The sequence below is a fragment of the Heterocephalus glaber genome, unplaced genomic scaffold (genome assembly GCF_053883595.1).
Source record: "Heterocephalus glaber isolate CG9 unplaced genomic scaffold, H.glaber_assembly_v1.0 deba00001594, whole genome shotgun sequence".
NCBI lineage: Eukaryota > Metazoa > Chordata > Mammalia > Rodentia > Bathyergidae > Heterocephalus > Heterocephalus glaber.
The window spans coordinates 16,954,666-16,971,603 of NW_028258369.1; the positions used below are offsets into that span (position 1 = coordinate 16,954,666).

Sequence of the window (16,938 nt, forward strand, 5' to 3'; positions counted from 1 at the left end):
AACACTTGCTTCCAGGAATGAATTTGCAAGTATTACTTCCCTTCCAATTTCATTGATGAGTTTAAAGAGTAATAGTGATAGTTCTTCTCTAAATGTCTTGTAGAATTCAGCGGTGAAGCTATCAGGACCTGGGCTTTTCTTTGTTGGTAAATTTTTTATTACATTTTTAACTTCACTCATTGTAATTCGGGTGTTTAGAATTTTTATGTCTTCTTCATTTAACGTTGGCAATTCATATGTATCTAGCAATCTGTCCATTTCTTTGGCAATTCATATGTATCTAGGAATCTGTCCATTTCTTCCATTTTATTAGAGTACAGGTTCTCGAAGTAGGTATTGTTGATCCTCTGGATTTCTTCTGGATCTGTTGTGACCTCACCTTTTTCATTCTTAATTGCATGGATTTAAGCCTTTTCTTTCCTTTTTTTGATAAGGTTGGCTAAAGGTTATCTATTTTATTTATTCTTTCAAAAAACCAGCTCTTTGATTCATTGATTTTTTTTGTATGGTTCTCTTAGTCTCCATTGCATTGATTTCTGCTCTGATCTTTTTTTTGGGGGGGTACTGGGGATCGAACTTGGGTCCTTGTGCTTGTGAGGCAGGCGGCAGAACCACTGGGCTAAATCTCCTGCCCTCTCTTTTTTAAAAAGTTTTTTATTTTTTATTTTATTTTGTTTTATTTTTGCTCTGATCTTTATAATTTCCTCCCTAGTATGAGCTTTGGGTTTGTCTTGCTCTTCTTTTTCTAGGAGCTTAAGAGTCACCATTAGGTTGTTTATTTGAGCTCGCTGTGTTTTCCTAGTGTGGGCATTCACTGCTATGAATTTCCCGCATATAACTGCTTTCATTGTGTCCCATAGATTCCTGTATGTTGTACTGGCATTTTCATTTACTTGTAGATACTGTCTAATTTCTTCTTTAATTTCCTCTATGACCCATTGGTTGTTCAGGAGAGTGTTATTCAATTTCCATGTGTTTGTGGAGGTTTTGTGGTTTCTTATGCTATTAATCTCCATTTTTATTGCACTATGGTCTGATAATATACAGGAGGTAACTTCAATTCTTCTACATTTACTTAAACATGTCCTATGAGCTAGCATGTGGTCTATTTTGGAGACTGACTCATGTGCAGCCACCAAGAATGTATATTCTGATTTTGTGGGGTGGAACACTCCATAGATCTATTAAGTGCATTTGTTCAATAGCTTGGTTCAGTTCTAGAATTTCATTGTTGATTTTTTGTCTAGATGATCTGTCTATTTGTGATAGTGGGGTATTGAGGTCCCCCACTACAACTGTGTTAGTGTTTATTTGGTTTTTCATGTCTATTAATATTTGTTTTGTATAGTTGGGGTCATTCGTATTTGGTGCACATATATTTAGGATTGTCATCTCTTCCTCTTGGATTGTTCCCTTCGTAAGGACGTAGTGACCATCTTTGTCTCTCTTAATTAGGTTTGGTTTGAATTCTACTTTGTCTGCAAACAAGATTGCTACCCCTGCTTTCTTCTGGGTTCCTGTGGCATGGAGAACTGTTTTCCATCCTTTTACTTTTAGTCTATGAGTTTCTTTTTGAGTTAGGTGTGTTTCTTTTATACAGCATATTGTTGCATTTTCCTTTTTAATCCATTCTGCCAGTCTATTTATTTGGATTGGTGAATTGAGGCCATTAACATTGATGGTTATAATTGATAGATATTGATTCATCCTTGTCATGATGTTTTACTGTTGTTGGCTCTTTCATTTTTTATTTTTCCCCCTTTCCCTTTAGTTTCTTGCCTTGACTGGTGGCTTCGCTCTGTTGGGCCTCATGGAGTTGTGACCTTCATTGCTTTTTTCTAGGATATTGTTTAGAATTGCTTGTAGTGCTGCTTTGGTGTTCCTGAAATTTCTCAGGTGTTCTTTGTCATGGAAGTATCTAATTTCCCCATCGATTTTGAAAGATAATTTTGCAGGGTACAACAGTCTAGGTTGGAAGTTATTTTCTTTTAGGGCTTGAAATACTTCACTCCAGGCTCACCTTGATTTGAGGGTTTATGTTGAGAAGTCTGTTGTGATTCTGATGGGCTTCCCTTTGTAGGTGATTTGTTTCTTTTCTCTAACTGCTTGTATAATTTTTTCTTCTGTGGGGTTTCTGGGATCTTGACTATTATATGTCTAGGTGTAGATTTTTTTTTAATCGTGGCTAGTTGGAGTTCTATATGCCTCACTTATCTGTATGTTCAATTCTCTACCTCTGTCTGGGAAGTTTTCCACTATTACTTCTGTGAACAGTTTTTTTAATGTCATTTGTACTTTCTCCTGCTTTTTTGTGGACTCCTATCAGTCTTATGTTATTCTTTTTTTTCATTATCTAGCAGCTGTTGGGTTGATTTCTCGTGGATCCTTACTATTTTTAAGAAATCTCTGTTTTCATGGTCACTAACCATAATCCTGTCTTCTATATCTGATATTCTATCTTCATATTTGCTCAGTGTGCTATGAATACTTTCAATGGAGTTTTTAATCTCCTGTATATCTGTTTGAATCTGTTTCATGGATTTCATTTCTTTCCTATGTTGGGTGATCATGGTTTCCATTTCTTTCTTATGCTGGGCATTCATGGCTTCCAGCATGTTTCTGAGATCTTTTTTTTTTTTTTTATCTATTTCTCTTCTAGAGCCTCTAACCATGTCTTTCTCTCTACTCACCATCTCTGTAGTTGTGTGGGAAATTATTTCTGTTTTGAATTTTTCTAGAGCCTCATTCATCTGTTTTGTGACTTCCTGTGCTATCAGTTCAGGGTGTCCAGGTGGTTGATTATCAGACTTTTCCACCTCATTTCCCCCAGAATTTGCCTTTGTTGGGGTGGAATTCTGGGTCTGTGCCTTGCTTAAATGTCTTCTCATTTTTGTTTTTGGTACTGTCCTTGATTTAATTCCTGGATTGATACTTTGAAATTGCTTATTGTAAGTAGCTTTGTTGCTTGTATTTAGAACCCTTATGGAATGATTGCTTCTCAGAGGTGTCTTCCAGATATATCTGGTCTTTAGGTTTTGAGTTTCTAATGACTCTGAGGCTGTCTCATTTTCATTATACCAGGAAGGACAACTGAGTAGATCAATCACAACACCTTAGCCCAAGTGATACAATCAGCAACACCAGAGCATCAAGTACCTCTTAGAAAATGACAATTTATGGTAGTTATTAATCTATCACCTTTAACTGTGTCAATTAAATAAAAATCGAGGACCAGCCCAACATAAGTTTATAGTGAATAAACTCTTCAATATAGCAACTTTACCCTTCAGGATGGGGAGTTAGAAGGAGTTGGGGAGGGAGGGATAAATAGGTAGAAGGATAGGGAAAGGTTAGGAGTGAGCCCAGAGGACACAGAAAGATCACACAAACTCTAAGAAACTGTTGAAGACAAGAGGAAAAGACAGGATGAAAGAACAAAGACGAGAACAGGACAACCTAACAGCAATAAGGAGGCTACAAACTCTATTTAATTTCCTTTAAAACTAATGAGAATTGAGAGAAGGAAAAAGAGAAGAAGAGAAAAATAAAGAAGAAGAAAAAAAAGAAAAAGAAAAAGAAAGAAGAAATCTGAATTAGGTCCAGAACAGGAACAAAAGGAGATGAAGAGCAATGTGGAACAGTGAGAGAATGAGAGAGTGAAAGAGAGAGAAAAAAGAGAAAAGAAAAAAAAGAAGAAAAAAGAAAAATTTGAAAAGAGTAGAAAAAAATTAAAAATAAGAGCAAAAAATAATTTTGAAAATAACAAATAAAAAATAAAAATGAAGGGCCTACTTCAGGGTACGTCTCTGCTATCACAATAGACAATGTGGGCAGCAGTGTGCAGATATAAGTCAATGAGTCGCAGCAAACCAGTAGCAGACCCATGAGATTCGGGCAGATTTCTGCCTGCAAGGCCCAAGTTGAGCTCCCTGTCATCCTGCAGGGTTGAACTCTGAAAGATTCTACTGCAGGTTCCAGCTGTCCTTCCCCTGAAGCTAGTCCAGGTTCCGATGGGAGGTGGTCATTCCTCCAACTTACCAAGTACGGTGGTCTGGTGTGCCTTTATTGCAGAGATTCTCTTCACTTTTCCAGTGGGCTTCAATTTTCATCAAGGAGACTGAGAGAGGCCCTCTTTCTGTTGTTCACTACTGCTCTATCTTGTGGAGCTCAAGACAATGGCCTTTATGACCCCCTGTGCCTCTATAGTGTGGAACCAGGTACGGGCACAGCCAGGAGGCCAGAGGCAGGGGGAGGGGGTGTGTGTGTGCTGCAGGCACCCATGTGGCTAAGCTGGTTGCTGGGAGGTGGGGCACGGTCGGCATAGAGCCCCGCTCCATGCGGCCCAGGTCCTCTCTGTCCACTTGCTGTGTACTTGTTTGTATCTAGCTTCTTAGCTTTTTTCACTCATTTTATGTCTGTAGAATTCACCCCTGTTGTGATTTTTCCTTCTGTGTGGTATCCATTTTACTATTGATAGATATTTTAATTTCCTTAAGTTTTGCACTATTGTAAATAAAGCTGCTATGATCCTTTTTTATCTATGACTTTTGGTGGACATACGGATTTATTCTCTTGAGTATTGTTGTGGTTTATACCTAGATGTCCCCGTAAAGCCTCATGTGCTCATAGGTGGGATTTTGGGGAGGTGATCAGATAATGGGGGCAGTATGCCATTAACAGGTAGGGTCTGGTCAGAAGAGACGGGTCACTGTCACATGGCCTGAAGGGGTGTATCTCCTGTCCCTGCTCCTCCTTTGCTCCTCCCTGCTTCCCTGCTCCCATGACCTGAGCAGCTTCTCCTCTGCATGCCCCTCTGCCATGCTGTCCTGCTTTGGAGCCAGAAGACTGAGGACTAAAACGTGACCCCAAATAAACCTCTCTTCGCATAAGTCATGGATGTTGGGTATTGTGCCTCAGTGACAGGAAAGTAACTAAGACAATACTGTGTTATGTACATGGGCCAACTCCTCATGAGGATTGTAATAATTATCTACTGCGAACATGGACTAATAAAAACAAAATGTGAAAAAAAGCAGAAATCCCTGCTGAGGCCCTCTCTTGGGGTTGCTTCTGCTGCTATGGCACACATGAAGGAGGAACACAGACTGCCAGCTGTCCTGGTGTGTGCACTGCCCTGTGAAATGCCCCATGTCCTTTGGTCCCCTGGCTTTCATCTTAAAGGAAGGTCATTATGTAAGGCAGGTCATCACAGCAGGGAGACATAAGTGTTGAACTGGAAAGCATTGGTTGCTGTGGCTTCCTTACTTTTTGTCCTCGCACTGTGGAGCCTCCTGGACATCCTCATGGGCAGACACTACACATGCCATCCACAGTGCACATCACACGACCTGCGTTTGCTGCCAGGAAGCCCCTTCATCAACAGTGACAGTATAAAAGATAGCCATGTCCTCTTGTGAATCTTCAAGAGTAGACATGTTTGGCCAGAAGTGTACCATTCTGATTTATGGTGTCTGAGAGCAGCACTTTTCCAGTTCAGCCCCATTTGTTTTCTCCAGAGCAAGCTAACACATTGTAGCTATGCATCATTTGGCTCATACACACAGAAAAGTGCTTATTTTACTTGTTCTTTATTTCAAGCCAGACTCAAAGGCCACCTAGGTTTCTGGCTGCTGAAGCGACTGAAGTTGTCAACTCTTGTCGAGACAAGAGTGAATCACTTCAGCTGATGTGTTGCCTGGGATAACTGCCTGCCCTCAATTCCAGCTTTTGCAGGATGGGACTTTTGCAGGTGGACTTTGGTACTTTTGGACCATCCAGCTTTGAACTCACCTTCTGAACAGCCACTCAGGTACCCCTTCTGCCCTAGGCAGGGGACAGCCACATGACCTACACTGCACTGACTGCAGCCCCTCCCTGGAATGTGAATCGTGAGCAGAGTACCATGGAGACTAAACATGGTGAGAGATCATCCAGGCAGTGGTGACACCCTTCTTAAACCATGCCTGCAGTGGCTCCTTGTCCACACTTCCGCTTCCAGCCCTGTGGCCTACTTCCAGGGCTGGCTGTCTGGTCTTTCTTTCTATCCACTTGCACACTCCTACTTTCCTTATTCTCACCCCCTTTGTCTGTTTCTGCTGCTTGTTACCAGCAAACACTGACACAACCATTTTAACATGGCTCTGAGATTTGGGGAGAGTCAGAAGAGAATCTCTACGTTACCGTGGTGCTGAAATTTCCTTCTTACTCATTCTTTTAGATCAAGGCATTAGAAGCTATTATAAAACATTACTTAGGAAAGGCTACACTTGATGCTCTTATTTCCCATGCCTGAATCACCTTAGAAGAATGATTTCCCTTCGCTTGCCGGAGACTAGCCAAGTGAGACCTAGAACATGTCAGCGTTGACAGGGGTGAATTGGGAGGGAAGGAAATGTCTGCAAGACTGGATTCTTCAAGGTCTCAGAGTGACTGAATTGGAAGGTGTTGGTACCCAGAGAGAAGCATGAGTTCACGACACCAGAAAGGGGGAGAGATGGAGAAAAGAGGGAACCAAGAGGCCGAATTTGCTCTTTGGCGGCAGCCACGCAATGTGTATAGGCTGCCACAAGGGGGCGATGCTGGCACTCAGGTTAAAGCAATGGACGTGCGAAGTGGCCAATGTCTCCTGCTAGGCGTGACTGTAGCTTGGACTCATCAAGGCAGAAGAGTGGGGTATAGAAACTTTTAACATTGTCCAGAGAGAGCAATGGCTGTGATTCAGATGAGAGCTCCAGGCCCCTGGGCAGTAGGACTATTTCGTCAGGCCTTCACCCCAAAGAGTTGACCACTTTTCAATGTTTCAGGGACACTCAGCTCTAGCAGCCTGCTGATGTCCAGGGCCTGTGGGTAGCCCGCATGACAGGCCAAGGGACATCCCCAGTGTTAGAGACTTCGGGGTCTGGATTACACAAGACAAGTGTCAGAGTAACTTCAGTCACAACCTGCTTGGCATTGATGGCATTTGCTGTAGGTGTCCCAAGTCATCCGGCAAAATGTCAGACAGATGAGATTTATCTTAAAGGAGGATGTAAAGTACTCTGGTTTCTCTTCAGATCATACACACCGTTTGCCTTTTAAAAGGGGGTAATTCTTCCATTTTCTGAAATAAATTCTTACTCATGTGTAACACATATATTGAAAAGTCAGTGCACAGACCTTAAGTGTACAGCTCAATAATTTTCACAAAGTGAACATATTCATTTAATAAACATAAAAAAAACAGAATTATAAGCTTTCTAGAAGCTTCCCGCTGGTATTCCCTCTCAGCACCCCCCTGCAGAGTAAACACAATTCCAACTTCTCCACCAGAGATAATTTTGCCTAACTGGAAACATATATGTAGTTAGTGCTCTCTGGCTTCTTTTAATTAATGAAATATTTTAATAGTTTATCTGTGTTGCTATGAGTAGCATTAGGTTGTTCATTCACATTTTTTTTTTTTTTTTTGGTACCGGGGATCGAACTTGGGACCTTGCATTTGTGAGGCAGGCGCCGGAACCACTGAGTTAAATCCCTGGCCCATTCACATTTCTTTATAGCATTTCATTGAATGAATATTTACTTTGGCTCTTTTTTAGATGTTGACCCAGTCTAAACTTTGGAGGGCCTCAAACTTGTCAAAGGAGTTTTTAAAAATCTCACATAAAACCAGTGTACTGAGATAAATTCACCAACATTCAATAAAAGCCAGTTTTTACAAAAATAGAGACATGTGTCTAGCCACTATCCTGATCCTCTTTTCTTTCTTGGGGAGAAACAATGTGTTTTAGACTGCCAGTCTGATGGCACTCTACCTTCCCTAAAAATTGCGTTTATCAAAATTATGTTAAGTAATCATTATCCAATTCACCCTGACAGGCTTCCAAAGCATTTACATGTTCTAATAGACAAGACTATTTGACTCAAAAACAAATAACCACTTTTGGAGCAGACTGTCCTATCAAAACATGCTCCAAAAACATGATAGTTTTCCCACAAAATGGAGAATTTTATTCAGTGTCATCACCTAACTACTACTGTGTGGTCTGATTGGAGCAGGAGTTAAATATCTGTCTTGGAAAAGTAAGTTCTAGAAAGTCCAAGTTCCTTTCACTCAGAGAAGGTGAGTTGGGCTGCTGTCAAGGGTGAGAATGTTATGTGCGATGCCATGGCCTGGTAAGGAACCAACATTCCCATCCCTTCTGCCATCTGCAAGCCAAGAGGCTGCCGTTGGGCAGTGAATCTCAGCGTGCCTTGGAGTTTTGCCCATCTTCTGCACAAAGGCAGTGGGAGCTTTGGTTCCATACCATCTTTGCAAAGATATTCGTATAGTGAACAGCCGTGGAAAATAGAGATAGTGTCTTCCTTCCAGAGTGCAGACTGGGTTCTTGACCAAGTATTTTCTCCTGCCAGTGCAAAGTTTGAGCAGGTTTTCTATCAGCCCTTTTATAACATTGGGGATTTCCTAAGCTTGGGGTTCTTGGCCATGGCACGACCCCACTGTGTACAGTGTCCACATTCCCCTCCTTGTGAGACTTGGCTCAATGTCCTAATTATTTTAGGTGATAGCAGGCAAATCTGGAGAATCTTCTATTGGGGAACTGTCTTGACATGTTTCTTTATTTGTCCTATTTTATTTTATCTTTAAATGTTTATTAATACATGTTTGCAGTCTATAATGATTATATTCCTCGTGGGGATTGGTGCATGTACATAACTCGTCTTAAATTTTTTGTCCCCTTCTTCTCCCCTCCCTCCATTTCTTGGTCCCCTTCTCTTTTGCAAAAGATCTATCTTCCTGTTTCCTATTGTTCGTCTTTTATAATGCTCTTTAATTTTTTTTATACGTTGGGTTTCTCCTCTAAGAGAAACCAAGTGATAGTTAAGCTTGTGTGCCTGATTTATTTCACCTGACATTATGGTTGGACCTACTTCTGATGCAGAATCTTAGTATAAAGATGCTTCTCCACTTATTATGGGATTATGTCCTAATAAGCCCATCATATGGAAAAACTATTCTAAGTCAAAAATGCATTGAATACATCTCATCTACTGAACATCATAGGTTAGCCTTGCCTACCTAAAACATGCAGAGAACACCTACATCAGGCAACAATTGGGGAAAGTCTCCTAATACAAATTCCTTTTTATAATAAAGTGTTGAATATCTCATGTAGAGACACACATGGGAGTTTCGTAGACATGATAGGATGTGGAAACACGACATCCCAAACCTGCTAGCAACACAGTCCACTGTAGCATATGGGCTGTTTCTTCTCGGGATCCTTGGCCCGACTGGGAGCTGTGACTCACTGCTGCTGCCCTTCTTCCTAGTAGAGGATCATACCACATAATGAGAGCATGAGAAAAATCCAAATTCAAAATTCAAAGTATGGTTTTTATGTAGTCCATATTATTTTTGCTTTATCATAAAACTAAAAAATCCTAAATTGAACCATCATATGTTGGGGGCTGTATGATGTTATCTTCAAGGAATACCCTCAGGCTTCATTACCACACAAAGCTAATCTTAAATTTGGATGAAAAGAGAGATAGAAAAGAAAGCATCAATCTTTTTTTGGAGTCCTATTACCTGTTAATTTCTTTTTTTAAAAAAACTGTATATCTTTTTATTGGTACATTTTAGGTATACAATATACTGACATTCATCATTGGAAATTTGCACCTTCACATAATCTCTCTTGGTTCTTATTTTTTTCCCCCTTGCCCAGCCCTCCCTTCAACCGCTCCATTCCTCCCTATTTACAAAGATTTTGTTCCTATTTTTCCATTTTCTCATATTAATCCCATTCCCTTCTATCCTTTCCCCTACCCCTCCCTTTTCCTTCCCCTGTGCCCCTTTTCTTCCTATTTCACATTATCTATAATACCTCTTAGTCCTTATTTCCACTTTCAGTTTCTCCCACTAGAGAAACTATTCGGTATTTACACATGTGTGTCCTGTTTATTTCACTTAAGAGTATCGCCTCAATGTCCATCCTATTGCCTGTTAATTTCGTTTTTGATAGTTGTCTGAGGCCTTGAGTTCAACTATATCTGATAATTTGCATTGCAGTTATGCAGCCTAACGAAGCAATCATCTTTCCCACAATAGCAAGTAATTGTAAGAATATAAAGTATTTCCATAGAGAAAAGAATGAAAACTGCATTTTCAGGAAAGCAAATAATCATACACATATGTAAACACAGGATCAACGACGTATTTTCTTAGGAAAATTTAAACCATAACACAAAGCGATTATTTAGATATTGTTACAAAGAATTTAAATATACATGCTTGGCTATGAAAGGCCAGGCTGAGCCACATAGGCAAAGCTTATCTTTAATATCATTGTTTCCAAGAAGCATCATAAAAGTCAAACAGTCAAACATTTCTCTGGGAATTTTGTTGTTATTCTAGAAATGTTGCACGGAGAAGCTCAACAACCTATGTAGAAAAATCAGATCTACTGGGCGGAGGGGAAGAGATGGACTGTCTCTGCCACATTTTCTAATATATTGGGGAAAAGTTCAGAAATGATGAAGACACAGTGGCACTGTATTTAAAGCATATATTGGCACATCTGATACAAGAAAGACATTTTACAATGTTTCTATTGGTATATTACAATTTTCAGGTTGTATTTCTAAAATGGGGAATCTTATGATGTAGCACTAAGAAATAGAGAACTGACACCAAAAGCTAAATATTATGATCTAAAAGACAATAGTAACATTCAACCTTCCACAGGTAAAAGACCATCGGGACATAACCCTGAAACGAGCAAGACGCTGTCCACTGCAATTTCTCCAGTTTTGCCTTTGCCACGTTCTGCTTCAAAAATGATCTAACAATGGAGAAGGAATAAAAATTTACTTCAAAATATGCAAAACAACGATCTAACCAAATGATTCAACAGTTATTAATAAGGACTGAACTCATGCATTATTATGGTTTAATCTAGATGCCCCACCCCAAGCCTCATGTGCTCATAGGCGGGGGGAGATGATTGGATCATGGGGGTGTCACACTCATCAGTGGATGATGAGTTTATAACTAAATGTGATGTTAGGAGGTGAAGCCTGGTAGAGGAAGTGGTCACTGGGGTGTGGCCTGGAAGAGTCTATCTCCCTCCTGCCTTTCTTGATCTCTCTGCTTCCTGCTGGCCACACCATGAGCTGTTTCTCCTCTGCGATGCCCCTCTGCCATGCCGCCCTGCCTTGGAGCCAGCCGACTGTGGACTGGAACCTCTACAAACTGTGAGCCAGAATAAACCTCCATTCCTTACACTTGTGAATGTTGGCTATTGTGTCTCAGTAATGAGAGAGTAACTAAGACGTGCATCATTATCGCACAGAAACTGGCTTTGACACTGACTACATAGTAATATTTTGACTGTATAGGAATAGGTTTTCCAGACACCGGGTATCCACACTGAGAGTTCTGTTCAGAGTAAACACAGTTATAGCAAAATCTAAAGATTCTGAAAAGCCCTATAAAGCTAAGAAGGGTAAGACTTAGAAGGAAACTTTGGAAATCCCATTTAAAGAAAATAAATGAAGCCAAAAAAAATAGTTTTATAAAAACCAGGTTAAAAAGAAATTGAGTATTTCCATGAACATCTAATGCAAAACTATATAGTCAAAAGAGAACTATTTTTGACACATTCAGATTTTGGTAGTTTATAGTATATAGTTGTTTTTCTTAAATTTTTTGCTTATGTATTTGGAAATTGTCTAGAATGTCATTTTTCATGTGTTGAAAAATGTTTCACAATTTGATGCTATAACCATTTTATTTTGAGAAATCTATTAATATTCAAAAGAGAAAGCAACTTTTTGTATTTTAGAAATTTCTGATATCTTTAGAAGAGCGGATGAACCCTAAAGAGAATTATCTTTGGATACAAAATGACAGAGAACTCATTTAACAAAATTAAAGGTGCACAGTGACTTTTATATTTACCTACTTGTCTGAAAATATTTTCAAATAACTCTGATAAAATAAACATTTGCTGAATGAATGTTTATATCTTTCTTCAATATTATAATGCTTTTAAAATAGTTTGTGTTAATTTTATAACAAAAAACACCAAAATACTTTCAAAATTAATAGTGATGAAAATAATAGTTATAATATATGGAGAACCTATTCAATATGATTCAGTATGAGGAGAAGTTTGCCTCCTATACTTCTTGTATGTCTCCCAAAAAGAGGGGAATGATGGGCCTAGTGGGCTCTTATAATTCTCAGTATCAGAAATAAGCAGACTTAGAAGACAGAAGGAAGATTCGGATTCAAAGATGATTAAGATTTCCTTGAAACAAAAGCATTAGAGAGAAAAGAATATTTAATTCGGAACATGTTCTTTAAAATGACACACACACATAAGGTCTGTCAAAATGGAATTTGACAATAGCTCGTGCCAATTATGGTTATAAATAGATTAAATATGTATTCACATGAAAAGCAAAACACAAAATATGAAAGCACTCATTACTGTGGTTTGATTATGAATCTACTTTTTTTCAATAAAGAAACTTCCCTTTTCTAGTCTAAATTTTTTATAAATTTAAACTTTCAGAAAATTGGTACATAGCTGTAATCCTAGCATTCTGGGAGGCTGAGGTGGGAGGAAATTTGAGCCCAGCCTGGGCAGTTTAGCAACTTAGTGAGAACCTGTCTCAAAAAATGGGAGGGGAGACCAAGGATGTAGCTCAGTGCAATGGCCCAGGGTTCAATCCCCCATACCACAAAAACTAGCAAACAGAAAAAAACACAGAAGTAAACAAAAATGGCATTTTAAATAAAGATCCTTTAAGAATCATGCTCATAGCTGGAAATGGTAGCACACACCTGTAATCCCAGTACTCTGGGAGGCTGAGGCAGGAGGATCACAAGTTTTAGCACAGCCTGGGCAATTTAGTGACTTAGCAAGACTCTGTCTCAAAATAAAATATAAAAAGGGCTGGGGATTTAGCTTATTGTGAAGGCATTGGGTTCAATCTCCAGTAGCAGGGGGAGGGGAGAGAAGGAGGTGGGAGAAAGAGAGAGAGAGGAAGAAGGAGGAGGAGAGGAGAGGAGAGAAAAGAAGATGAATCATGCTCAGTCACCATCATTGATTGCCTTCCTTCTTGCTCTGTAAAGAATTGCAGAGTAGTTTTCAGCGTGACAGAGGTGAAGCAACTTTAGGCTTGCTATCATCACTGTATCCAACTTTCCCAGGCTTTCTGAAGTGATGACAGGAAATTTTGGGGGTGGGGAATGGGAGTGACAAGAGCCTGTGACTATTATTGGTCAGGCCTCTCTTTTGCTTTCAAGATGGATACATTTTCTTGAGAACTGTTGGAAACAAGCTAATACTAAGAAGAGATATCATCACTGGGTATAGAAGTCTTTTCTTTCTCTGTTCTCTTCTCAGGAGGGAACTCTTTTCAGGAAGAGATTCTCTTTGGATAATTTTAATAAAGTAGAAGTGAGCCAAAGAGCAGATCCCTCACAGAAGCTGCAGTGAACAGACTAATGAGGGTGGGTGTGTCTACATCTTGGGATATGGTGTCTTTTCCATCACTGATATGGAAAATTAAAAATAAACTTTAGGATAATTATTTGTCATATTAATTTGTGTGTTTTCACTACATTTTCCTTACCTTGCTCCCCCAGAAAACATAGGCAGGCTTTTAATGTTCTCTTCTGTCAAGGAGATTTTGGACAATCAAAGCAGACTTTTCTGGAAGACAATGGCTTTCTTGATGTTTGCTCCCAGCAAATTTAACTTCCTTGAGGAGACTGTACTAAGTAGAAGTGAGGGGGAGAAGCTTACTTCTGCACAACTGGGAAGAACCACCACTACCTCTCTCTGGCAGAGCCCTGAGTGGGAGATGGTTGCCTGATGTGCCTATTGAGGCTGAATTCTCAGCAACAAGATTATGTCCCAACGTGGCATGGAAGCTGAAGAAATAAATGGCTTCACATGGAAGCAAAAGCTGTGGGTATCCATAGCCCCATGATGAAATGAAGATGCGCTGCCTCCTTCTGAATGTCTGTACCATCCCAGTCTTTCAGAAGCAGGGGAAACCTTAGAGAGGCCCACCACCAACCCTGTGTGAGCAAATCGCTGAGACTGAATCTTCCCCAGGCGGGGGATAGGGCTTTGGGATAGGACTTTGGATTCAGATAGAATTGCCTTTACAGGAAGCATGCAACTTATCTCTTACACTCAAGGTTATGCCGGGAAAGTCACCAACCACATGCCATAAATATCTACAGCCAGTACAGCAATGGTAAACTGGAATATATTCTTCAGTCTGGATTATTCAGCCTTCTCGCCCTCCAATATCCCCCATCAAGATTTCTCACAGAATTGGAAAATTCAGGACATAGGTGCCTGGGTCTCAGCATCCCTCTTAACCTAGCACTGTTGTGTTATAATGTGATGGCTGGCCGTGCTCTTTGGGGGCATGCTTTCAAAATGTGAATTTAAAATGACACCGTTTTGATAATATACCTTCTCCCAAGCTACTAGCACATGAATTTGCAACATGGAAGTAATCATGAATGTTGTGCAAAGGCATAGTTAAACTCTCCAAGGGTGCTACAGTCCCCAAAGCATGCTGCAAGCACAACAACGTAAACATGTGGATTGGATTTATACTGATTCAAATGTACCGCAATGAGAATACATTTGAATTGCTGTGTGTGTCAGTCCCGAAAAATCACTGACTTCTTTTACTGCAGAGGGAAAGAGTGGTTAGGAAATTCATTAACAAGAACCCAACATGCACTTTTATTTATAGTCATGTCTTTTTTTTTTTTTTTTTTTTTTGGTACCGGGGATTGAACTCGGGTCCTTGCGCTTGCCCAGCAGGCAGCGAAACCACTGAGCTAAATCCCCGGCCCTATGGTCATGTCTTATGAGGCATTTAAAATAAGATGTTCTGCTTTAATTACAGTGTGATGAGTAAATGAAAAGATGTTAAATTTAATGTCTGACACTAGGGACTAACTACAATTTCTGGTCTGATGCCTATTGCCAAGAAATGGGACTGTACTTACATTAATCATTGTCTTACACAAGTAAAGTATAAATGGATTCCGATTCATGGATCTCCCAGTTGGTCTCTCTCTGATGGCCTGCCTCTTCATGTATTTCCTTCTATCTTTTGCCTTTTTCTTTCTCACCTTGACCAAACTTTCCATCAGGGTCCACTCTGGCCATCTCCAGGCTCTGGTCCCTGTGGCCTTTGACCCTTCCTTCTAAAGAAACAACTCCAAAGGTCACCAGCTACCTCTTGGTAGTCAAACTCGATAAACTCTTTCTTTTTATTCGGTTTTTTGTTTCTGTGTTTCATACCATTGATCAACTAACTTCCTATTAAGACTTTGTGTTTCCTTTTCCTTTATTAAGCCTACTTCTTCAGTGAAGGATTAATTAAGCAGATCTGAGTCGTCCAAACCCTGTACATTCTAAAGAAAGTTTGGCCCGTGCTTGGCTCCTGCAAGATAACTTCTAAACCTTAGAATATCGTACCTGACATTGTTTACCTGAGATCTTGGGCCAAGCCAGATAGTTCATGCTAACAGTGTGATTTATGGTAGGAGACTTGGATTACATGATATCAACCTGACCTCTGGGGAGGGTGGAGACGGAATAACTAAAGTCAGCCACATCAGCAGACACGTGGGCAGGCTGACTCATTAACAAAACTTTGAACACCAAGGCTTGGGTGAGCTTCCTTGGAGGGAATACTGGCTGAGTGTTGTCACACATGGCTACTGGGAGAATTAAGAACTGCCGTATGACTCTACTGGGGAGGAAAATTATCAGCTTGTGCCTTGTCCCTCTTGGATTCTGCACTGTGTGCTTTTATGTGTTGCTTATTTTAATCTCTATAAACTGGTATCATGAATACAACAGCTTTTAGCATTCTATGCAAACTTCTAGGGATTCACTGAATGTGAAGGTGGTCTCAGAGACACCCAACAACAGCTACTTTCTCAGTTCAGTGGAAAACAACATTTAAAAAAATCATCCTCTGGCTGCCATTTGTCATGCCACATTTGGTGCATAGAACAAATGAGGAAGACATTTTTTTTTTTTGCCTCTTAAGGAATGTCCCAACTGGTTTTGGAGGAAGCTGGTAAGAGGAGCCAGACACAAAAAACAGGTCCTTTCCATGGAACGTGATATGCGTGCACCTGACAAGTATTGGCATTAGTTGTATTGATTAATCTCCTTGACTATTTTACTCCAGAATGGAAGCTCTTTAAGTGTAGGGGAAAAGTCTCATTCATCCTTGTATCGCCAGTGCCTAGGGTACTTCAGTGTTTTGTTTTTTATTTTATTTTATTTTTTATTTTTTTATTTTTATTTTTTATTTTTGGTACCGGGGATCGAACTCCGGTCCTTGCGCTTGCGAGGCAGGTGACGGAACCACTGAACTAGATCCCTGGCCCTGTTTTGTTTTTTTCAATCACTGAAAAAGATGTAAATATCTAGTTTAACCATTTTTTTCCACTTACACTTTTGGCAGTATCAATCCCTTGATACAACTGAATTTCCCCCGTCTTCCATCTTTCATCCTCACTCTTGGTCTCTTCCCATGCCAGCACATTGTTACTGTTTTTCACAAGCACTCGAAGTTTCCCTACTTTGTCTCCCACCAGCCGGTAATCAAACAGCAAGCAGAAGTTGCTTTGGGGCTGCAGGTTTGGGAGGAGAAGTTTCAATCGGCCAGTGTTCTTCCTGTGGCCTGCCAAGGCCGGAACTGCCATATAATACCCAACAGCTTTAAGAGAAGAAAGATGCAGTTAATAAGGCCACTCTAAAGTGTTTGGCTTTTATATGTGAAATAGCCTTAAAAATGAACAACAGTGTCCCATACAGAAAGCTGAAGTCCTTTACATTTTGAACACAGGAAAAAAAATCTTCATGCTACAATGGATTTTAGGGATTACAC

At 40.0% G+C, this 16,938-nt stretch overlaps 1 protein-coding gene across 8 annotated transcripts in view; it reads right to left on the reverse strand.

The window, feature by feature from the left end:
- Positions 1 to 9,833: 9,833 nt before the first annotated feature.
- The window catches only part of Egfl6 (EGF like domain multiple 6), a 62,628-nt gene continuing 55,523 nt past the window's right edge, over positions 9,834 to 16,938 (reverse strand). For 4 of the 8 annotated variants that reach the window (XM_087193743.1, XM_087193744.1, XM_087193738.1 and 1 more), the window contains 3 exons: positions 16,502 to 16,767; positions 13,630 to 13,773; positions 9,834 to 10,826 (listed from right to left, as the gene is read on the reverse strand). In XM_087193743.1, the coding sequence (XP_087049869.1) occupies positions 13,660 to 13,773; positions 16,502 to 16,767 (380 nt within the window). In that variant the 3' untranslated portion in view covers positions 9,834 to 10,826; positions 13,630 to 13,659. The remainder of the gene's footprint in view (positions 10,827 to 13,629; positions 13,774 to 16,501; positions 16,768 to 16,938) is intronic. The other 4 variants (XM_004871005.3, XM_021249131.2, XM_087193739.1 and 1 more) reach the window with 1 other exon arrangement.